At 61.2% G+C, this 23,529-nt stretch overlaps 1 protein-coding gene across 3 annotated transcripts in view; it reads right to left on the bottom strand.

Moving 5' to 3' along the window:
* Window positions 1-23,529, bottom strand: part of PAK4 (p21 (RAC1) activated kinase 4) — a 42,254-nt gene that overhangs the window by 1,333 nt on the left and 17,392 nt on the right. For 2 of the 3 annotated variants that reach the window (XM_025854623.2, XM_073885128.1), the window contains 8 exons: window positions 9,439-9,512; window positions 7,995-8,253; window positions 4,705-5,163; window positions 4,030-4,470; window positions 2,580-2,713; window positions 2,262-2,388; window positions 1,048-1,173; window positions 140-274 (listed from right to left, as the gene is read on the bottom strand). In XM_025854623.2, the coding sequence (XP_025710408.1) occupies window positions 140-274; window positions 1,048-1,173; window positions 2,262-2,388; window positions 2,580-2,713; window positions 4,030-4,470; window positions 4,705-5,163; window positions 7,995-8,198 (1,626 nt within the window). In that variant the 5' untranslated portion in view covers window positions 8,199-8,253; window positions 9,439-9,512. The remainder of the gene's footprint in view (window positions 1-139; window positions 275-1,047; window positions 1,174-2,261; window positions 2,389-2,579; window positions 2,714-4,029; window positions 4,471-4,704; window positions 5,164-7,994; window positions 8,254-9,438; window positions 9,513-23,529) is intronic. The other variant, XM_025854624.2, reaches the window with a different exon arrangement.

The raw sequence follows: 23,529 nt of genomic DNA on the forward strand, positions 1-23,529 counted from the left end.
TGGCTCTGCTGTGTGTGTTCAGCCAGCTGGCCTAAGCACAACCACTGGGCTCAGGGGACCCGTGGGGAGGGGGCCGGGGAGCCCAAAACAGAGGAAGTGTCACCTCCCTCACATCACCCGCCTGCCGGCCGGGGCCCACCTTATGTAGGTTTTTCAGTCGGGGTGGCAGGTTGTCCCGAATCATCTTCATGGCTTTGAGGGGTGGCTCGTTGAAGTAGGGGGGCTCCCCGTCCACCATCTCAATCACCATCACCCCCAGAGACCAGATGTCCACCTGCAGTGGGGAAGGGCCAGGAGGGCTGAGCTGTGCCCAGACGGGCCAGTGCTGGGGGAAGCCACGGAGGCGTGGCCCCTGGTTCTGCCTTTGCTTCCTTGCTCCTGGAGTCCTCGGGCCCCAAACACCCCCTCTGACCCCCAGCTTGCCAGACCCACACGCTCCTCCCCCAGGAGCCCTCTGAGGGGTACTGCCCACGCAGCACCCTCTCCCCCTCGCTCTAGGGAGCGTCGAGGGCTCGGTGACCAGCTGTCTCATCTGCATCGCTGGGACACAGTAACTGGTTCATGCGCAGGCATGTGACCTGAGCTGAGCCGATCAGAGCCAACCCGAAGACTTTAGGGGAAATATCGAGGAAAACCCGTGGCACTCAAAGGCAAGGGGACATCCCAGAGTTGCCCGGCCAGCTCTGCCCCGACGAGGGGAGCACCTGCCCGGGTGAAGACCCACACGGACAAAGTCAGGGCTGAGGAGGGACAGAGCACAGGGACGGCTGGGCCCGAAGCCTGTCACCCACCCCTAACACCATAGTTCTTGGGACCCAGAGCTTTCGTGTTTCGCTTTAGCCATTTGGGTGGGTTTTGTCACATCACCCGGCCGGGCTCACCAGGGATGGACACTTGCATGCGTGCCTACCCCCTCTCCTACAGAACCATCCCCAGTGATCCACCTCCCACGCTGAGCCCCACCCCACCCCCAGCACTCCCGCTGTTCCAGCAGTCACAGTGTAAACCGGTGCCGAAAGTGGGGCAACCAGGCCACCGCTGGCTTACCTCTGGCCCATAGGGGAGGCGAGAGATGAGCTCGGGGGCCATCCAGTAGGGCGTGCCAACCAGTGACTTCCTCCGTGGTACCTCCTTGCTCACCTGGGCACAGAACCCGAAGTCCGACAGCTTCACCTGCAGCGGGGCACGGGCAGTGGGGGTCAGAGGTGCTGCAGGTGGGAGGGGGAGCAGAGGTGTCCAACTACTCAATTCCCTGGCCTCGGGCGTGCTGGAGCTCCACGCTGCAGCCTAGAGGTCAGAGCCAGACCACTGGGTCGCTCCATCTCCTCCCAGCAGGGGGCCCTCAGGTGCGTCACCTCCCAGAGATCTGCCCTGGGGTCTCTGGGGGAGGTGGCCTGAGTCCTACAGGTTCCAAATGCTGCGCTAGGGGTCGGGGTGGGGCTGGGTGAGACCCCAGCTGGCTCCCAAAGCCTGTGCCCTGGGCCCCTGCGTCCCCAAGGGTACGAGAGGTGTGGCCTACTCTACCAACAACCACGTGCCCAGAATCGTGCATTTCCACCTGCTTGGGAGCCACTGGCCCCTTTCCGATTCCTGAGGATACGTACGGATCTTCTCACCCCCAGGAAACATATGCACACGGCATGCACACAATTTCAGGCTCACAGGTGTCCCCCAAACACATCTGTGGACAGCTTTGGGTGTTCACGGACTCCAACTGAGAGACTCCCAGTGAAAGAGAGCCCACCCCGACCCGTCTCTCTACTGAATGGCTTAACTTCCCTGGGGGAGGGCAGGCGAATCACCAACGAGAATTCGGGGACAGTTAAGGACCCCCTCCCACTGAAAATCACGTCCACTCTTGGAATTTAAATACACGTTCTGGGCACTGGGAGGCTCATCCATGGGCTTCAGAGTCAGAGCCTCAGTCTGGAAGATGGGAGACAAGAGCGGGGTCCACGGCCCACTGCCGTGTGCTCAGCTAGCCACAGCTTTTCAGTGGAGGAAGAGCCGAGGCCGGCCACCCAGATGCCTCTGGGCCTCCCCTGGGCCCAGCGCTGGGCTACAGCTCCAGGCGTCCTGTGCTGAAGACGGAGCCCCTGCCAGCCAGGGCCCCTCTGTGACTGCGCGCTCAGAGCCCCCCACTGACTGGGCCCGACTCTGGGCTGTTGCCTGAGGAGCAAGCCGCCGAGTGGGGGGGGGGGGTCAGGGATAGAGGGGAGCTGGGGAGAGGCAGGGGGAGCCCCAGCCAGCCCGCTCCTCACCCTGCCATCGTGGGTCAGCAGGATGGAGTCGCTCTTGATGTCACGGTGGATGACCCCCTGCGCGTGGAGCACAGACAGGGCCTGCAGCACGGCCAGGCACACGGCGGCAATCTGCTCCTCGTTCATCCTGCGCGGGCTGGGGGTCGGCAACCGGGCCACACGCGGCCCTGCCCTCCCGGCCCTGGGACGCGGCCCCCCACCGCAAAGGGTCTGAGGGGACTCCACCCCGCCGTGGGAGAGGTCTGAGGGGATGCGTGGTGACCCCGGAGAGCCTGGGGAGGCAGCGGGCTGGGGGCCCGCCGGGGGCCCCGCCGGTACCTGGTGTGAGTGACGATGTCGGTGAGGGCGCCGCCCTCCAAGAACTCCATGACCACCCAGAGCTCATCCCCGACCAGGTAGCTGTTGTACATCTCCACCACGTTCTCGTGCTGGTAGTCCCGCATGATCACCACCTGGGCACCGGGCTGGGTCAGCGCCGCCAGCCCCTGCATCGAACCCAGCCACCAGCCGGCCTCCTGCCTCCCCTCCTGCCCGGGCTTGGGCCCTGCCGTGCCGCAGGCCCCGGCCCACCTGTCACTCCCGCTCACTGGGCTCGTCCTGGACGGCCCTCCCCTGGGCCAAAGCCAGGAGACCCCAAAGGCAGCTTGAAGCCTGATGCCTTCATTGTGTGGGGTGCGCTCCCCACCTTCCCCACCCTGAGCTGGTCTCCGAGTGGCCCTGCTGACCGGGCTGGTGTGGGGAGAGGGGCGTGGAAGAGAACGTCTCAGCACGGGGTTGAGGCCGCGGGACAAGCAGGTACCAGCCAAGGGCAGAATAACAGGCTGGGGGGATGGATTCAGGGCCAAGAAGGCCTGGCGGGGCAAAGCCTGGGGGAGCCGGAACAGGATACTTGCAGGGGTTCTGCTGAAGGGCTCATGGTGCAGCTGGAGCACAGTGAGACTGGGGGGGGCCGGGGGACGGGTTATGGGGACAGCTGGGAGACCGGGAGGAGGAGGCAGAGTTTAGACCACCTCCAGGCCCGACGGCCCGGGACTCCCGCCCCAGAGTCCGGGGGCTGCTCCCAGCACGCATTCCTCCGGGGAAGGAGCCAGGAGTCTGCCTTTGTAACAAACTCCCTGGCAGACGCCGCCAAGAACCCCAGCCAGAGGCTGGACTCAACCAAGAACCTAGATGGGGGCCAGACCTCAAATGCCCGGCAGAGGCCAGGCCTTTACCCTGGGGACACCTAGGGGTGGGGTAGGGGAACTGCAAGGGTCAGTAAAGCTGGTTGGGGTGGGGGGGCAGAGTGGCAGGCCTGCATGTCCCAAAGAGCCCTTTGGCTGCTGGGTGGGGAATGCCCAGGGGGTCCCCAAGAGGGGAAGCAGCCAGGGCAGAGCCGAGCAGGAGAGGATGGGGCTGCACAGCAGCTACCGGGCTGGGGCGGGGGACAGGGAAGCAGGGGAGGGGCAGGGCTGGGGGAGAGACTCGGGGGGCCAGTTTGGGGTTCGGTGAGTGTAACGGGCCCAGAAGTCACGCGAGGGCGGGGCTGAGAGGGCCTGAAGCTGGGGCTCTGGGGAGGCAGTGGTGGGTACCGGGGTGGGGGGGCGGTGACAGCCCAGGGAAGTATGAGGAGTAAGGAGAGAAGACAGGCCCAAACCCCGCCCTGGGGACCCCAGCGCTGAATGGCCTTCTCCCCTCCTCACCCCTACAGGGCCTGGACCGGCACAGGCCTCAAAACCAGCTGCTGGAGGGCGTCAGGGGGAGGGCACGGCAGGGGCCCGCGGCCCACCTCGTTGAAGAGCAGTTCGCGCCTCTGCTGCTTGCGCAGGTCCATCTTCTTGACGGCCACCAGCCTGCCTGAGCTGCGCACTGTAGCGATGCACACGATGCCCGTGGAGCCCTCGCCGATCTTGATGAAGTTGTCCAGGTAGGAGCGAGGGTCGCCGGGGTCCACCACCAGCTGCAAGGCAGCCCGGAACTGCTCGTGCGACACTCGCTGCGGCTCCCGCTGTGGCGAGCGGGGCCCGGGAGGCCCGGGGGCCGGGGGCCCGGCGGGGGCGGGGGCAGCGACGGGGCGGGCCGGAGGAGCCAGCTGGGGCTCAGAGGCATGGGGGCCCAGCCCTCCCGGGCTGGGGGGTCCATGGGCTCGGGCGGGAGGCCGGGAGGAGGACTGGGGGACCGCCAGGCCCCCTGCCGAAGGCCCGTTGGGGGCCAGGCTGTGAGACTCCCCCTGCAACAGAAAAGACAGGCAGCTGTCGGGGGGGGGGGGGGGGGGGGGGGGGGGGGGGCAGCTCTGCTCCCTGTGCGGGACAGGGGCCCTGGCCATGGGGACAGACACATGGTGGTCAGGATGGAGATGGACAGCGGGCTGGGCACAGGCTGGTGCTGGTGGGCAGGGCACAGGGTTGGGGGACGTTTTGGACAAAGGGGCGGTGGAAGGTCCTGGGGCGGGGGGATTGGTTACCTGGGCACCCCGGGCCGGGTGGTCCGTATCGGCCCTCGGGTACGTGTTAAAGGGCCGACCAGCTGCCGCTTTGGCCCCACCGGCCAGACCGGCGGGTTGGGGGGTGCCGACGTCAGGCCCAGAGAGGGGGCGTTTGTCCCGGGAGGACTCCTGGGGCCCCCCTGAGCCCTCCCTGGAAGACTTGGGCCTCTTCTCTGGCCCCACCCGCCGCCTGTCACCACTTCTGCCACCCGCCTCGCTGTGACCGGCGCCCCGGCCTTGGCTGCCCGCCTTCTCCGGGGCCCCTCTGGCCGAGCTGGCCGGCTCTGCGGGCATCCCGTTTTCCTGGCGGGCACGGGCCGGTGGCGGTGGGCTGTCTCTCCGCAGGGAGTTGGAGCGTGTCACCGACATGTTCTCAAACTCGTCGAGCAGCAGCGTGAGGGCCCCATCCTTGGCACCTTTGCTGCCCCGCACGATGGTCTGGGGTCCAGGGCAATGGCGGGATGGGGGCCGGGAAAGGAAGAGGAGGGCACAGGACCCGTATCCGCCATACCAAGACAGGACAACACAACACACACACAGAGACAAGACAGAGACGGAATGAAGCAATGCCATGGGGTGATGATGGGGCTGGGCAGGTGGGCGCGGCACCAGGGGGGCCCCTGCAGCCCCTCCCACACCCCCGAGAGGTCTGGCGCAGGAAGAAAGCCGAAGGAGTAACCCCCACGGGTCAGGCTGTGGCCCCTGGGCTGGCTGGCCCCTCCCTGAGGAGCACCCCGTCTTTCTCCTATTCTCCAGGCTGGGCACGGCTCTCTGCCCTGTGGGCAGGAGGGGCAGGAGCACAGAGCCCACGCCACCGCACAATCAGCCCTGGAGAGCTGCAAATGACAGGATGCTGGGGCCAGGGTACGGCTCGGACTTCTCTCCCTGCGCCCCACCGGGGCGGTTAACCCCAAACCCAAGCTCTGTTTCCCTGGAAGCCGAGGGTGAAGCATGGGGAGAGTTAGAAAGGCCTGGGCCCGAAGTCCAGGAGCAGCAGTGATAAATGTGAATTCCCACGGGGCCTGGTAGATGTAACGTGTGTCCTGAGTCCACCCAAGCTTTACCTGCCAAGTCCACCACCCTGATCTAAGTCACAGCCACCTCCTCCCTTGAGGACTGAGTCAAGGCCCCCAGGGATTCCCTGGCCCCCTACTCAGCTCCAGGCTCCTACACAGGCTTCCTCTATGCTCCTCCAATATACCAGGCACACGCCCACCTCAGGACCTTTGCACTGGCTGTTCGCCCTTCCTCGAACATCTTCCCCAAGTATGCCCACAGCTCCTTCCCTCCTCCCCTCTTTCAGGCCTTTGCCCGAACTCAGCTTCTCAGAGGGAAGCTCTCGTTGACCACCCAGAGTTTAAAATGCCAGCCCCTAACACTCCCTAGTCTCCTTCTCTGCCTTCCCTTTCTCTGGAGCACTGGAAACCAGCTGCTGTGAAGCACGTGTAAGCTGACCATCGCCTGCGCCCCGTGCAACGTTCATGAAGGCAGCTATTGTATTTGCCTGTTCTTCTGCTCTTGCTACATCTCAGCACCCAGAACAGTGTCTGGTATGTATGCAGAGAGTGCTCCAGAAACACTGGCTGAACCGGTGAGGGAGGGAGGCGGGCTGGGAGGAGGCTGCAGGGAGCAGAACATGCACCCCCATCCCTCTGCTCTCACTCACTGGCCTACAGGGACGTGGGCCCAGGGCTGCCACACATCCTCAAGCCAGAACTGCCTCTACTGTGCACAAAACCCACCTCCAGGCCACAGTGCCCCTGTGGGCCTGCCCCGGTCTCCCCACCCAGCCCCCTTCCTCTCTCGGGCCTGGCTGCCTCCTTGCCCGGGCACCCAGTGAAGCAAGGGAAACACCTGCTCAGACCCTCGCGCTGGAATAAGAGGCCGAGAAGTCTAGGGGAGGGCCTGGGAAGACCCAGCTAAGGGGAGAGTCCCGGCCAAGGGTGGCAAACACAGGGGCCCCCCCATAGGGGCCCCAAGACAGCGCTAGCCCTGTGGCACCTTTGTGTGAATCAGGACGAGGTGCCCCCTCCTGGCAGACAGAGCCCTAAGCAGGGCTTACAGCTGGCAAGCCAAGCAGGGGCTAGATTTTCGGGGGTCCCTGGTCCCCTAGTGAGGCCATAGCAGCCCTGGGGCCAGCCGGGGGATGGGACCGAAGCGGGCTGGGCGGGGGCCCAGAGGAGCCAGCGCCCCGTCCCGCGGAGGCTGCCACCCCCTCAGTCCCTGCGGATTAGTCAGCAGAAGCCAGAAATACAGCTTTGGATGTGAAGTCTCTGCTGTTTCGAGCGGTGGCAGAGTTCAAAGTATTCAAAAGGCCTGTGTGAGACACACCGACACCTCGGGCGGGCCGCAGATGGAGGCCGTCCTGGTGAGCGGGTGAGCATCGGTGCCCACCGCGCTGATCCTGGAGGGCGGCCTCAGGGGAGGATGAGTCAGCCGCAGGCCTGCCCCCAGGCGTGGGGCCTGCTGACCGGCACACCCATCGCCAGCCCCAGAACAACCCTGGCTGCGTGCCCCTGGCCCCCGGCCCTTCCTGGTTCCCGCTGCCCTTGGGGTGAAGTCCGGGCTCCCAGGCTGGCTTCCCAGGCTGGGCGGGCTCACGCCCTGCCACCGGGCCAGCCTCCCTGCGCCCTGCCTGGGCGCCGGGACCGTGCAGACGGGTGAGCCTGGGCCGTGGAAACAGACCACGGGTCAAATCCCAAAGCCACCCTTTTTGCTCGAGATGGCAGGAAAACCACCCCCCAACCAAAAAGCCTCCAAGGCTTCCCATGGACTGTTTCCTCCGCTATAAACCCCGCCTCCTCTCCATCTGCCACAAGGACTCCTCCTCAGTCCTCGGGGCTCAGCTCAGGTGTCCCCTCCTCCACAAAGCTGGCCCAGACTCCGGGGGCCTGGTCCGCAGCTCCTCTGGGTGCCCCCAGCCCAGCCCTGACCATGGGGGTCTGTCCCCTTGCTCAAGTACAAGTTTTTGGTACTAGGGACGGGGACACGGAGCCCAGGGAGAGGACGACGGCCTGGAGGCTGGGGTGGAAGGCTGCTGCAGGGGTCAAGGTCGGAGTCAGTGTTGAGAGGTATGGGGAGGCACCGGGGGAGGGGGGTGGTGGAGGGGAGAGAGGTCAGCACTGGGGGCGAAGATTAGGGTAGAGGGTTGGGGTGTCTGGCAGTCAGCAAGGAGGTGTTGGCCCCAGGGTCAAGCATGGGGCTAAGGGCTGGGGGCGCCGTGTGGGGTCGGTGTGGGGCTGGAGAGGCAGTGGTGGGCACCGGCGTACCTTGTGGGCCCCGGGCTGGATGGAGGTGATGCAGGCGGGGTCCACGAGGGGCTTGGGCCGGCGAGCCGACTCCTCGATCAGGCTCTGCCACTGGCGGGGCAGCCCCGTGAACTTCTGCTCGTGCTGGTCGAAGCCCGTGTGCACGCGGTGCTCGAAGTTAGAGGGCGCGGAGATCTCAACCCGCTTCTTCTTCTTCCCAAACATGGTGCTGAGGCTCTCAGCACCCCGAGGGCGCAGACTTGGGCTCCTATCAGCAGGCCTGCAGGAGTGGGCCGCTCACTAGAACCCGCCCATTTCTCTCGGTTCCTCGGGCCCGGCCCTGGTCCTGTCCCTCCTCGTCCCCTCCTTGGTCTCCTGTCCCCCACAGGCAGCCCGAGGGACCCCGTGAACACCATCCACTACTCAGAACCCTCAGGCGAGTCCTCCCTGCGGCCCCTCCCCCACAACTCGCCCCTGTCACCTCTCTGCTCGCGTGTCCCCTTCACTCACACTGGTTTTCAAACCTCAGTGCCTTTGCACTGGCTGTTCCCTCCTCGTGGAACACTCTTCCCCAGCATCCACACATGCCTCCCTCCTTCCCTTCCTTCGGGTCTCAGAGTTGTTGGTGAATCCTTTTCCTGACCACCCCAAGTGAAGGAGGTGCACCACGAGCCTTCTGTCACAAAGCTTCAGGGCACGTTTAACTTCTGGAAATTCTGCCGTTCATTCTTGTGTTTACCAGTTGGGTGTCTACAACCCCCCACACCCCCATCCCTGGACTATCAGCACCAAAGGCCAGGTCTCATCTGCCCCGTGTGCCCGTGTCCTACCCCAGCCCCAGCACGGTGCCTGGCCTGTAGCCCGTGCTCAGTGACCGAGCAATTGTTCAACAACTGCTTCCATAGTCCCTGTCCTGTGCACGGCCCCTGGGAGCCTCACTGCAACACTCCCACTTTATAGACGCGGACCGAGGCTCCGAGAAGGGAGTTCCTCACCAAGCTCACAGGGTGGGCAAAGTTCCACCGCGTAGCAAATACTAACAGACAAAACAAGCCCCATCTTTAGGGTCTGTGGTCTCCAGGTGGATACTCCGGAGGGTACCAGGCACCGTGTAAATGCTCAATGAAAGCCAGTTTTAAAACCAAAGGGGCCACAGGGGAGCTGCGCTGTGGTCTCACAGGGAGACCAGGGCGGTGAGGGGAAGGGAAGTCAAATGGCCAGAGCACAAATCTCTCTCCGCCACTTACTCTGTGGGACCGGGGTCGAGTGACGTAAACTCTCTCGCCCTCACAGGACTGCTCTGAGGATTAACTGAGTTAACAGGAGCAGAGCAGGGCAGGGTGTGAGGGCCCTTGTCCACGTCTGTGACTCTGATGATCAGGGGTACTCCCAGCAGTGTCTGAGGGAGGGGGGGCCCCAGGTCCCGCGCCCCCGTCCCACATCCGGGCCCCGGAGTCCCACAGACCTGGTTTGATGCTGGCTGTGCTAGAAGTGCCCTCGGGCAGGTGACGTCTCCTCTTGGAGCCTCGAGTGACTCATCTGGAAAATGGGAAGAAAATATTCACGCATGCGTTCATTCGCTAATAACTCACTCCTCTGTGCCCAGCCCTGTGCGGGCTGATGCTCGGGACACAGTGGTGACCGAGATCGCCGACAGCCCAGGGTGGTCGGGGCTGGGGTCAGGGAGGACCAGACCCAGTCTGAGGGATGGGAGGGTGGGGGTCAGGGGAGGCTTCCCAGAAGACAGGCTGTGGGAGCTGAGACCCAGAGGATGAGGGGAAAGGCACCGGGCTGGGATCTTTGTCTGCTTCATGCTGGCTCCCCGGAGCGTGGCATGGTGCCCAACACAGGGTCGGCCCCAAGCATAGTGAAGTCTTGTGACCTACTGAGGACGCTCTCGAGCGTGTCTGGGATGCTGCCCTCCAGGCCCGGGCTCTCCTCCCGCCCTGTTCCTTTCCTGCGGGAGCGGCTCTGTGAGGTCAGGAGAAGAGGCAGCCACCCCCACCCGAGAGGTAGGACCATCAGTGGGCAGCCATCTAGGAGAACCGGTTTGGCAGCAGAGCCCAGCTGGGAGGGAGTGCGGACCCAGCAGACAACCTGTCTCAACTGGTCGGGGCCTCCTGGGCAGCAGGTGGCCAGAGCCAGGTCTGGCCAGGGCTGCCCCCCAGCAGGTCCAGTTTCCCTGTTGCTCCGGGGCCCCTGGCCGCCCGGATGTGGGGTGTGACAGCCTTGGCCAGGATGGAGGCCCCTTTACCCCTGCCCCTTCTCTGCTCCTTTAATGTCTTCTTCCCCCATTCCAGCCTGCTGAATGCTGCCCATCCCTCCCACCTCGACTTCCATCCCCGGCCCCCACCCACCCTGCTCTGGCCCCCAGCCTCTCTGCCCTCGGCCGCCTTTCTAGCACCGGTCCTCGCCTTGTCCCCACAGCTGGACCTTCCCCCATCCTCCCCACTGTCACCCCAGAGCTTCGCCTCCACCTCCTCGCTGTGTTCCCAGAGGTGCCCCCACCTGGCCCCAGGCCCAGCCTCTCCCCTCACCTTGGCCTCTCTCACTCGGCCCTACCCATCCTCCACCCAGCAGCCCACAGCCCGAGGCACCAAGTCACTCCGGGGAGCAGGATGAGCCACGTGACCCCTCACTAAACCCAGGACGGGGAGGGGCGGGCCCTGCGGTGGGAGGAGCTCAGCACCAAGAAGGGGTGGGCGGGAGGCAGCCAGGACCGCCAAAGCCCTCACCCCTGTAAACCCCAAGCCGCCTCTGCACACTGCAGCCAGCGCCCCGTATGTCCTGCCCCGCGTGCGTGTGACCCTGCAGGGGAAGGGGGTGGAGGGACACACCTCCGGATATTTGCCCGGGGCCACCCCTTCCCGCTGGGCACCGCATGGAGGGAGGGACAAACAGAGGAACTGACCGTGTTTATAGTGAGCAGGCTCCAGCTCCACCCTGGGGCAGCTCCCAGCTCCCCCAAGTCCCCAGGCTCCTGACCTTATGGGGGCCACAGAGGGGAAGGTGGAGGAGCTGCTGTGACAAAGCTGTGTGCCGGAGCGCTGCGGTGGGCGAGGAGGGGGTGGGGGGGCTCCCCAGCGAGCTTGGAACCTAGGAGTCTGGCTGCTGTGCCCTAGGCCACCTCACCTTCTGTACCTGGGAGCCAAGCCACCTTGGCAGCTCACCATGTGGCCGGGGGCCAAAGGCTCGGCCACCCTGTGCCTCAGTTTCCTCCTCTGTTAAAGACAATAATGGCAGAATGTGCTTCCTGGGGTTCTGAGCGGAGTCACATCCTGCCCCAACCCCTCCTGGGGCTGAGGGTCCCCACCTCCTATCTGACCTGTCCCAGCCCCCCAAGGGTAGTGGGGAGGCAGCAGAGAGTGGGGGTTCCCGTCCCCCTTCGGCAAGACAATCTGCAGGGGCAAAGACGGCCCCCCCACACGCCAGTCCCCCCACCGAACGTGCCCTTCTGAGGCTCAGCTCTGGTACTGACATCACTACCACCACCACAAAGGACCCCGCAACCCTGCCCAGATGCAGACGCTCAGCTCACGGACTCCCGTGATGACCTGGGGGGAGCACGTTTCTCATTCCCATCTTGCAGATGTGGAAACTGAGGACCACAAAGGTGAAATCTCTTGCTCAGGCTACCAGGCAGAAGACAGCTGGATCCACTACAACGTCGAACTCCTTAAACCTTCTGCTGGCCCCTGAGACCTGTCCCTGCGGCCCATACAATCTGCCTGTCACCTCTGCCCCCTGCTCATTCTGCCCCAGCCACATGGGCCTCCTTGCTGCTCTTCAAACCCTAGACATGTCCCCACCTCAGGGCCTTTGCACCGGCGGTCACCCCACCTGCTGGAACTTCATTCTCACTGATCTGCACCTGGCTCCCTCCCTCCTTCCCTCTACGCTCATCTGTCCTCAAATAGCCCTGCTCCTGTCCTGTCCCCCTCTACGCCTTTCCCTTTGCATCTGTCATCCGCCTTGCTCCCCGCTGTACCCCAATGTGTACAACACGGCCCAGCCCACACTAAGCACTCAAGGAACCTCTGGTGAATGAACTGACTCAGCTGTACCCGCTAGGCTACACCCCTGCTCAGACACCTCTGATTCTGCCGAGGCGGTCCTTGGGAAACTCCAGGAGAGGGTGAAGCAGCAACCTCAGAGAGAACAGTGGCCACCGGCCACCAGCCAGGCCACAGATGCCTCTGAAGTCCAGCGTCTGATTCCACGAACGCAGGCACATTTTGCATCCTCCTCTCAAATGTTCATTGCAATTAAAAAAAAGGCTTTTGAATTATTTGACATGTGCGACAGGCAGCTTCCAGCCTGTCCTTGCCAAAGCTTCCAGGTTTCTAGTCAACCCTGCATTCGCCGGTTCTACCCTCTGAGCTTTCATGGGAAGAAAATGATACCCAGCCACCCCACCCCACCCCACCCCACCGCTAACTCCCCCCACCAAGGAAATCAGCTCTGGTGGTAGAGCAAGATCCATTTCTGTGACAAAGCCATCCAGGGAGTGTGCGCGTGTGTGTGTGTGTGTGTGTGTGTGCGCGCGCGCGCAAACGCACGTGCATGCATGTGAAAAACTCCTTACCTCCCAGCCCCTACCCTCCCCCCCAGGCTCTGAATCAAGTTGCTCCCCTGCACTCTGGGGAGCCGACCGAGAGGGAACCCAGGGGCCCAGGGAAAGAGCAGGGGATGTGCCAAGATCATGATCACGGTCTCCAAAATGAAACCGTAAATCAGGAAGAGGACCGTGAAGGAAGGCTCAGTGCCCCCAGCCTGCACTCAGGGCTGCCACCGCTGGCTCCCACTCAACCTTCTACCAAGACTTACTTATTTTTAAAAGATATTATTTATTTATTTGAGAGAGAGAGAGAGAAAGTGAGATAGTGAGACAGAGCACAAGCAGGAGGGGGAGAGGTAGGCTCCCCACCGAGCAAGGACCCCGCCGACGCGGGACTCGACTCCATCCCAGGACCCTGGGATCGTGACCTGAGCTGAAGGCAGACGCTTAACGACTGAGCCACCCAGGCGCCCCCCTCCAAGACTTTTACCTACCAGCTCTGGGAAGCCCCTTCCCACCTCAGTTTACCCAGTCGCCCCCGGCTGTGTTCTGACAAAGGAGGGGGAGTCCGGCCTACTTTTCCGGCCCCCAGCAGAATCCTCACTGCCTCCCTTAACCCTTCACACCCGTCCCACCTCCACACCTTTGCTCAGCTCTCACAGGCCCACCTGTACAGCCCCCCGCCCTCCCCAGTCCACATCTCTCTCCCAGCCCCCCTGTCCTGAGCCTAGTTCCTCCAAGGAATCCCCAGGGACCCTGACCCCAGATGCCACCACGAGCTTTAGGCCTGACACGTGCCTGAGCCCCTTCCTTGGCAAGCACCTACTCTACTCCCAAAGGACCCCCTCACACTCACGCACCTGCCCACCGTCCATGGCTACTGAGGGCTGACTTCTGCCAGGCCAGGGCTGGGGCTCCTAGTGGTGGTCAGAACAGGCAGAAGCATCCCAGCCCTTGCGGACAGAGCTCGTGTTCTAGGGGAAAGGAGACAGTCGATAAATGAGCTAAATCAGAAGAATATCTAGTAAGTCAGAGGGTAAATGCTAAGGACATACACAAAGCAAGCATCAAGAGAGTGCTGAGGGGCAGGGGAGGCTGGAAGTTTCGAAGAAGTGGTCGGGGAGGGCCTGGCTGGGAACATGACCCTTGAGCAGGGACCCAAGGTGGGGGAGGGGCCAGGGAACCACGTGGACACCCAGCAGCAGGGAAGAGTCAGGGCAAATGTCCCCAGGTGGGGACGTGCTTGATGTGGTCACAGCAGAGGAGGCCGAGTGGTGGGGGGGGGTGGGGGGCAGACCGCGTAGGGACTTGTGGGGCACCGGGACAACTCTGTCTTTTCCCCAGAGTGAGGTGGAACCACACAAGGACTCCAAGCAGGGGAGGGACGTGGCCTGACTCAGGCGTCCACAGGCTCCCTGTGGCCACGTGGAGCCCAGGGAGGTGGAGGACGTGACGGCCCAGGGGTGGGCAGGAGAAGCCGGAGGGCTCTGGGCATGCTTTAACGGCCGAGATGACAGGACCTGCTGAGGACTGACACTACTTTCCGTACCAGCCTCAGCAAGCGTGCCACGGGGGCGGGGGCCGGGTCCGGTCTTGCCCATCACCGCATCCCCCGAGCCTGGCTCAGCTGGTCTACTCTCTCCTGACCCTTTGCATCACCTAACGCGTTACCCGGTGATGAGTGTGCCTACTGTTTCCCGCGAAGTCAGTGGCTCGGCGCAGGCAGGAAGCATGTTTCAGTTGCTTATGGCTGGATCCCAGCACCTAGGGCAGGCCGTCCCTTCTTGGTGCCTGAGCAGATGGGAGGGGCCGGGCACACAGACCAGGCCACCCTGAGCCCTCCCGACAGGGGTGGGTGAGTGGGTGCGGGGAGAGTCTTCTTCTTTCCTGTTTCCCAAACCAGAACACCGAGGCCCAGAGAGGGCAAATCACTGCCCAGGGCTGCCCAGCACCAGGTCACCAAAGTACCCACGCTGACCCACAAAGAAGGCCTTGTCACTGCCCCCTCCGCCTCCTGTTTCCCGCCAGCCCTGGCTCCGGCCAAGGCCTATGCTCCACATGAAGGACCCCAGAGGCTTACGGGACAAGAACAAGGGCCGAGACAACACTACTGTCAATGACCAGAACCAAGTTCAGAAAGGCTGCCTTGCCAGGCGGGAACCAGAAGCAATGTTAAACGAACAGCTCTCCCAGGGATTCCCACTCGGATAAAGTTCCCCACTGTCACCCACCAAGGCCCTGCCCTGCTGGACTCTGCCAACCTCGGGGCCTCATCCTTTCCTCTCCTCACTGCAACTGCGCCAGCCTCCTACATTTCTGTCTTGGAGGCCTCAAGCTTGTTCCAGCCTCAGGGCCTTTGCACCTACTCTTCCCCCTGCCCAGGGCTGCGTGGCTCACCCTTTCCTGATATTCGGGTCTTTGTGCAAATAAAACCTCACTAGAGGACCGCCTGGGTGGCTCAGTTGGCTAAGCGTCTGCCTTCGGCTCAGGTCATGATCTCGGGGTCCTGGGATCGAGCCCTGCGTCGGGCTCCTTGCTCGGTTGGGAGCTTGCTTCTCCTCCCTCTGTGCTCTCCCTCTCTCAAATAAATAAATAAAAATCTTTAAAAAAGAAAACCTCATTAGAGAGGACTTTCTTGATCCCTGACCAAATCTGCACCCCCGGTTTATGCTTCTCCGTGGTATTTATTAACACTTGACATCATCCGCATGCAGACTATTGATCCCCCTGCTCCCCTGCCCCCAAAAGAGGCTCCCTGAGAGCGGGGAGGGGGGGCGCTTGGCTCATTCTTGCTGTATCCTTGGCATTTAGAGCAGTAGGCACTCGGCACGTATTTGTGGAACAAATGAATGATGGCATGGCCAAGTGAGGCGTCTGGACCCTGAAGGGGAAGTGGGAGAGGTGGGGGCAAGGGAGGTGGGGGCGGAGGGCAGACAGGAATCCCCAGTGCCTGTCCCACAATGCCTGGAGGTCGGACCTTCATGCCTGAGCAGGAACCGGTCCAAGTCTTTAGAGACCAAATCTGACTATTTGTGAATAAGCTGGCCGATGTTCCAAACACCAGGAGAGGTGCCCCCAGTGATCCTAGCCCCGGGCCCACCTCACCCCAGGGAGGCCCCATCCCAGCCATGCTGCCTCGGCTGGAAATGTGAGGACGTGGCAGCCCGTTTTGGCTATAGGCCAGAGGCAAGTCCCACGGCGACAGATGCCGCCGGAAATCCACTGGTCCCCATAATGCATGAAATGCCATAGGATGACACAGATCCACGGGTCACCCTGGCCCTGGGAAGCAGCTGGTGTCGGCAGTCTGGGGCGTGAGGAGCAGCCCTGCTCTCCATGTTCCGGCCAAATGCAGCGCCATCCCCCCGCACCGGGCCTTTGCACAGACCGTGCCAGGGCAAGGACTCGGCAGAGAGACGGTGCCTGCCACCAAGTGGGTCCTCGCTACAGGCCACCCCTGTGGCATTACCACTGCCATTGCTGCTGCTGCTGAATGCCCAAGGGAAGGAACATGAACAGAAGAGGGTGCTGGGCACACTCCTCTCCCGGCCAGAGCAAGGGTCCAGCCTCACTGCCTCTGCTGTCTTACTTTCTCCAGGGCCTGGATTGGGGAGAAGAATGGGCTGCGCTGTCTGCACTGGGAGCCCCCCCACCCCGAGAGGGTGGCACCCGGGGCCATCTCAGCCACCCTGTGTCCCCAGCCCTGCCCAAAACGGCTGGGGCGCAGCTCAGACAGTGTGGCTGAATGAAGAGAAGGTATTTCCTGGGCCCAGCCGGGCTGGTGCTCCGAGCCCCCAAGGAGGCCGGGCGGCTCCTCTGGCAGTCCCCAGGCTCAGGTGCCCCCTCCCACCTGTGGGATACAAGCCCCAGCAGAGCCCGCCAGAGCTTTGTGGCCTCAGTGGGAGAATGCAGGGGAAGCAGTCAGGAAGAGGGGCCTGGCTCGGAGGAACCTCTTAGAACGGAAAGGCCGAACAATTGGGCAGCCCACAGCTGGGTCCCTGAAGAAGCCGTGGGCCCAGGACCCCCTCCACAAATGGTATAAAGACCCACACACCCCCAGAGATGCACAGACTCCCGAAAGAGACCAGCAACACATACCAACAATATACACAATACAGACCGGCCACCACCTCAAAACGCAGGCACACACATGCATATACCCAATCCCAGATGCTCCCTAACCGCCCGACTTACCTAGAAAGGACCCCGCACACATACCCGGTACACTCCGCCAGACACGGAGTTAGGCCACAAGACCCACACAACCCTGGACCCACACACAGGAGGAAATGAGACCCCACAACAGACCCAGGCAGGCCCACCGTCAACTCCAGGGTCATCAGGGTGACCGAGTGAGGCACAGCCCCTCCGAACTACCCCCCTGCGGACTGAGCTCCCCCAGAGGCGCTCAGGGACCTGCGCGGAGGCGCGTGGTAAGCGCCAGCAGACAGACACCTGCCTCCAGACACACAGAAACACGGGGACCTCGCCCCTGGCCCCGAGAAAGGGGTGGTCCCCCGAGCACGCGCTGACACTGGCTCGGAGGCTCCTCCGTGTGGGCAGCAGGACTGCCCTCCCACGCCCTGGGCAGTCCTCCCCTCCCCTCCCCGTCTGCCGGAGGCCAGGGTCCGCTCACCTCCACCACCCTCTTCCCCTGTCCCGGGCCACCCTCAGTGGGAGAGGGCAGCAGACAGGCTTCCAGCAGGCAGAACAGGGATGGGGATCAAGGGGCTCCCCCGGCCCTGGATGCAGCGCCCACCGAGGAGAGCTGGCTGGCTCCGCACCCCGGCCTCCCTGGTGGTGGGTGGTGCCGAGGCCCTGCCCTGGCAGGAGTTGAGCTGCCTGTGGCTCTGGTCCATGGAGGGTGGAGGGCGGAACGGAGGGAAGGAGGGGCCAAGCCTGGAAAGCCTGGGCCACCGGGCCACCACTGCCCCAGCAGAGGGAAGGGCTGGGCAGGGACACAGGAGCAGGGGACGCAAGCCCCAGCCCTTGCTTCAGCAGGGTCCGCGCCACGCCCCCCCCAGCACCCGCACACCCCTGTGCCAGGAGTGGCGCCAGGAGCCAGGGAAACAGAGACCACACTGCACGGGGCTAAGTGGCTGAGAGTGGCTGGCAGGGCGGCCAGGTTTGAAAGGACAGCCCGGGCCGGGGGGCTGGACAGAGGGACAGGGATGGGTGGGCTCTCTGAGGCAGTGGGGTGGCTGGAGAGCCGGAGCTTGCCGTATCGGGCCCTCACCGCCCGACCTGGTGATTCCAGCAAGAACCCCGAGAGGGTGCATGAAGGGGGCCTCTCCTGCTCCACCCCATTCTCTCATTAGACGTGGGGCAGGTCAGAGTGGACCCCGGACATAGCCATCTCTAGGTGTGGAAGTGGGGCTGGTGGGTGCGAATGGTGGAAACCGGGAGGGACAAAGGTGGGGAGGGCTGGGGCCCCCGCACGCCCTGCTGGCTCCGTCTCACCAGCCATGCCAGGATGCAACTAACCTGAAAGTGAGGGGCCCAACTCCGCAGAACTTACCCTAAGCCAGACCCTGCTCTTAGCATCAACACATATTAAGTCATTTTCCCCCACCACGGCCCTGAAGGGATAGGTATTTCTTCAGGTTCATTTTACAGTGGAGGAAACTGAGGCCCAGACAGGTTGAGAGACTTGCCCAAGGCACCCAGCAAGGGGGGTGGGCACCAGGCTTCCCAGGCAGCCGCTCTGAGCGTGAGGCTAGCTTGCCCAGAACCCCCATTCCAGACGGAGGAAAAAGATGCTCAGACAGGGGGACTCTTGGAGGGGGTGTGCACACCCCGCCCCACCTCTGCCTCACACCTCCCTTCCCCCCTCCAGATCTTACTCCCTCAGCAAAGTCTTCCAGGGCCCAGGTCAGAGCTCCCCGGGGGGAATTTGTTTCTTTTGTGCTTATCTGTCTGTCTTCCCCCTGACGGGGGACGTGGGGGCAGGGAGGGGCTGCCTGCTTCATCACTAGTCACCCTTCAGGGCCTGCCTCAGGCGTCTTCTCCTCCAGGAAGCCCTCCCTGACACCAGCCTGGGTCTGGTACCTCCTCTAGACTCCATCTCAGGGCTGACCCCTCCAGATGTCCGTCTCCCCCCATTAGTCACACATCCCCTGAGCTCCTAGCACCTGCCAGGCAGGCCTGTTGGAGGCCCTGACAATTCAGCAGTGAACAAACTAGACAAAACTCCCTGTTTCAAGGGGCTGATATCTGAGTAGGGATGTTCCCCAACCGAGGGGTCCTGTGAACGGCAGGGACCAGGTTCTCAGGTTCTCACAGGTGACCCAGGACCGGCGCCCAGTCAACGGTGAGCCCGTGATAACAGTGAGCAAGTGGCCCAGGCAGGCAGGTGGATAGAGACGCCTGTGTCCTTCCCACCCCCCTGCTCGGGCACCTCTACCGAAACTGCTCCCACTGTAGCCAACTCCCTGAGGACTTTGTCACTGGGAACCGGGAGGGCTGCATCGGCTCCAAGGTCCTGGAAATCCCAAGGCCCTGGACATCGTCCTCCTGCCTACCACCTGCCCACCAAGCCAGGGACCCGCAGTGGGACCTAGGCTGGGCCTGGGGCTACAGCAGGGCAGGTCTAGGAGACCCCAGAAGTCCCAGCTCCCAGGCCGCTCCCTCCTCTACGGGGTGGAGCACCTGTCAGGCAGCCACCCAGAGAGGAGCCAAGTGGGTGGGCCCCCAGACCTTCCCAAACCGGACAAGCAGGTTTGGGCTCTGGCTGGGGAGGCAGTCAGGATTGGGCAGTTTTGGCCAGCCAAGGGAAACCAGGTCCCAAGGGGAGGGGTGGGGAGGGGGAGGGAATACCCTTTCCCCAGAAGTCCCAGTGGAAACAAGCAAGGAGTGCTCCTGAGGCCGGGCTCCGGGAGCGAGGAGAGGTTGCTCTAGGATCATCTCGCACTGAACAGACTGTTACAAAACTTCGTAAACATACCCCCAAATAGAGACTAAACCAAGAAACCCAGTAAAGTTCGTCACTTGGGTTCTCAACTATTAACAGTCTGCCACATTTGGGCTTCATCCCCTCTCCTTCCTTTCCTTTGGTCTGTCTCCATAGGATCTGGGCGCATGGTTCAAAAGCCAATGGCCCCACAGGGTAAACAGTGACAGGACAGCACCCTCCCCAGTGGCCCGAGCTCAGCCCCGGAGGCAACCTCTACTAGAGTGTCCTTTCTTTCCTTTCTGAGAGAGCCCACACGTGCGTGTGCGTGGGTGCGTGTGCACACACACGCTTGCACACCTTTTTAAAAAACATAAATGGCAGCACACCGCGCACACCACTCTGACCTTGCTTTTCTCAAAAAACATTCCTTGGCTCGCCTGCACTGGTGGCACCAGGAGGAGCCTGGCAGCCTCCAGTGGAGGGGAAGGCACACACTGGGGACCTCGCGGATGCTCTCCCAGGCACACTCCCTCAGGACCTAGAATGCGCTCTCCTGGGTCTGTAGCTGAGCAAATCTGGGCCGGGTGGCCTCAGGGACACGCATGGGGAGGTTTCTGCAGCTCGGTCTGAATCAGCTAGAGAGGCTGGAACCAACCCAAGTGCTTGTCCGCAGGACACAGATGATGATCTGGGACTTCCTGGCCCCACGGAGTGGTGCACAACAGTGAGAATATACAGGGGCACGAATACCAAAAATGAAGAAGCAAAACATAAAACAATACTTCTCACGACTTTGTTTAGAAAAAGCTCAAAGCTAGACAAACGAAACCTGCTGTTTGGGGCTACATACAGAGCGGGCAAAACCCAAGGGAAGCGCAAGGCAGTAGGCCCCTCGGGAGTCAGGGGAGGGGCTGCCTCTGGGGAAGGGAGGGCCTGAGGGGGGCTTCTGGGCGGGGGCACCCCCTGCTTCTTCACCTGGGGGGAGGCTACGTGGGTTTTCTCTCTACAGTAGCTGGTTATGCTACACATTTATGCTTTAGACGCTTGGCACCGTGTGCGCGAACAATTTAAATTTACGATGTTAAAGACAAAGAAAAAAATATCTACGTCTTAGTGATTTTTTCCAAGCCTACATCTGTGCAAGGCGCTGCCATGCTGCTTTAGCAGAGGCGGGGAAGGGCGGCTGTGCCTTGAGCTGGTCCCCACCGGGCCAGGTAGGTGCTTTCGGGCCTTTTGCTCTCACAAATGGTGCGGCAGTGATACCCGTGCGCAGATGTCACCTCACGGGTGGGCCAGTGCAGCTGTGGGCCACAGGCCCAGAAGTGGCCTTGCCGGGCCAGGATCATGACCACCAAGGTGCCCAAGTGAGGGCTGCCCCCCCCCCCCCGCCCCAGCTCCTTGGCCTCCCTGCCCAGGCTGTGGGCAGGCAAGCTCCTCGCGCTCCTGGCCAGACAAGGTGGAGTCCGGCCCCTCTGAGCCTACTTTCAATTTGCATTTTCTTAGGATGCACATCCTTTCATCCTTCTAGAAGCCATCAGAATTCCTTGCCTGCCAAATGTCTCCACAAAGCCTAGTTTCCCCCGGGGCCAGGGAGACCTCTGTAAAATCCAGTTTATGTCCCTCTCCTGCTGAAACCCTACCAAGGCCCACACAGCTAAAGCCACCTCCTCTCGAGGGAACCCCAGCCTCTCCCCGCCTCTCCGGGCTCATTTCCTCGGGTCATGGGTGCCCGCAGCATGCAACTTCCTCCCCCCTGCCAGGGATTCTGTCCACAAAAATCTGATGCGTGGCCACCGTGTGCCACCAGGGCTGGGGTGGGGATGCAGCACGGTCCCTGCCTGGTGGGGCCTCTAGCCAAGGGTCACACAAATGAACTGTGAAATCCCAGCTGAGAAGGGCTGGCTGCAGGGCCCAGGGTGTGGGGGAGCGAGGGCAGGAGCCAGCCGAGGTGCTGGGGACGGCCCCGCACTTGGAAGGTACAACTCTGGCCGCCCTGTCTGCAGAGCGCGAGACCACAGCGGCTTGAGTGGGTGTGGGGACAAGTGACAAGAGGCGCCACTGCTCCAGGCAACTGATGAAGGCAGCCGGGATGGTGGGGCTATGTCTGCCAAGAAAAAGCGACACCTGTCGATGAATCAGATATGGGGCTGAGGACGAGGCAGGTGCCGGGGGTGACCCTGAAACTGGGTAAATCAGAGCCACCTGCCACATGAGGGAGCCTGTGAGGGACTCCAAAAATTACAGGCCCCCAGGCCCTAGAATAGCTAAGTTCAGCAACAGAAGAAGGGGGAGGCCCCCCCCATGTGAAGGCCCACCCACACAGCCACAGTACTCAGTGTGGATAAACACGCGGGTCAGCAGGAGAGCGGGCCCACAGACAGACCCCCACAAATATACGCACTGGTTTTTAAACACCGATTTTTCTTCTTTGTGGTAAAACATACATAACATTTATCATTTAGACCATTTGTAAAGCGCATAATTCAGCGGCATCAAAGAGAGCCACAGTCTCGTGAACAGTTCACCGTCTACACCCAGGACTTTTTCATCTTCCCCAACAAAAACCCTGCGGCCACCGAACAATGGCTCCCCATTCCCTCCTGCCTCCCAGCACCCTCCCCCCCACCCTCTATCCTCCCATCTCTGTGAATTTGCCTATTCTAGGTTATCTCATATAAGTGGGGGCTTACAAACATTTCTCCTGTCTGGCTTATTTCACCAGGCGTAACGTTTTCAAGGTCCAGCCATATTGTAGGGTTTTTTCAAAAGCCCATTCATTTCTGTGGCTGAATAATACTCTGCTGTGTGCATCTATCACATCACGTGTATCTGCTCATCTGTTGATAGACACTTGGGTTCCTTCCACCTTTTAGCTAGCGAATAACGCAACCACGAATGCCCGCACACGAGTATCTGTCCAGGTCTCTGCTTTCAATTCTTTTGGATGTACACCTAGGAGGAGGATTGCTAGGTGATCAGGTAGTTCTATATTTAACCGTTTGAACAACCACCAGACTGTTTTCCAAAGCGGCTGCACCATGTTAGGCTTCCGCCCACGATGCAGGAGGACTCCAGCAATACCTGTGATTTTGCCTTTTTTGGGGAATAGCCATCCTGGTAGGTGCGAAGTGGTATCTCATTGTGGTAACTTACTTTTAGCCAAAAAAAAAAAAAAAAGGCGTAAGCAACTGGATGGAGGAACGAGCATTTTCCACAGTGCTGGAACCGCTGGGTATCTACATGCCCCCAAACAGACCATGATTTGTACCTACGTGAACTTATAATGGAGCAGACTCAAATGTAAAACTAAAAAACTTTCAGAAAGCAACCAACCATACCAACCCTCAGGATCTAAGGCTAGGCGCAGAGTTGTCAGACTTGATACCAAAAGATCCATAAAAGGAAAAATTAATAAACTAGACTGCATCAAAATTAAAAAAATTTTGCTCCGCAGAAGTCCACGAGAAGAGGAAAAAAAAAAAGCTATGGATTGGGGAAACAATATTTGCAAACCTATCTGACAAAGGAGTAGTATCTTGAAGAGAGAAGGAACTCCAAACTTCCACAGTAAAAATCCCCAAAAATCCAGGTAGAAAATGGGCAGAAGACATGAGGAGACATTTCACCGAAGACGACGCCCAGATGGCAGATGGGTCCATGAAAGGAGGTGAGGCACCATCGGCCATTAGAGACGGGCAAATTAAAGCCACAATGAGTTATCATTACCTGCCCAGTTGAATAGCTTAAAATCAAAAACAGTAGCAACACTAAATGCTGGTGAAGATGCAGAGAAACTGGTTCATTCACATGCTGCTGGGGGGAATGTAAAATGGTAGAGCTGAACAGTTTGGCAATTTCTCTACACCAGCAACTGCATTTCTGGTTATTTGTCTCAGAGAAACAAAAAGTTATGTTCACACAAAAACCTGTATGCAACTGTTTATGGCGGCTTTATTTGTCATAGCCCCCCAGAGGGAGACAGCCCAGGTGTCCTTCAACGGGTGAATGGTTAAACTGTGGTACGCCCATGCCATGGAATATACTCGGCAAGAAAAAGGAATGAACTACTGATTTAGGCAACGACCTGGACGAATCTCCAGAGAATG

This window comes from Callorhinus ursinus, unplaced genomic scaffold (assembly GCF_003265705.2).
Source record: "Callorhinus ursinus isolate GAN/ISIS: 27379988/994484 unplaced genomic scaffold, GSC_fseal_2.0 scaffold61, whole genome shotgun sequence".
NCBI classification, from domain to species: Eukaryota; Metazoa; Chordata; class Mammalia; order Carnivora; family Otariidae; genus Callorhinus; species Callorhinus ursinus.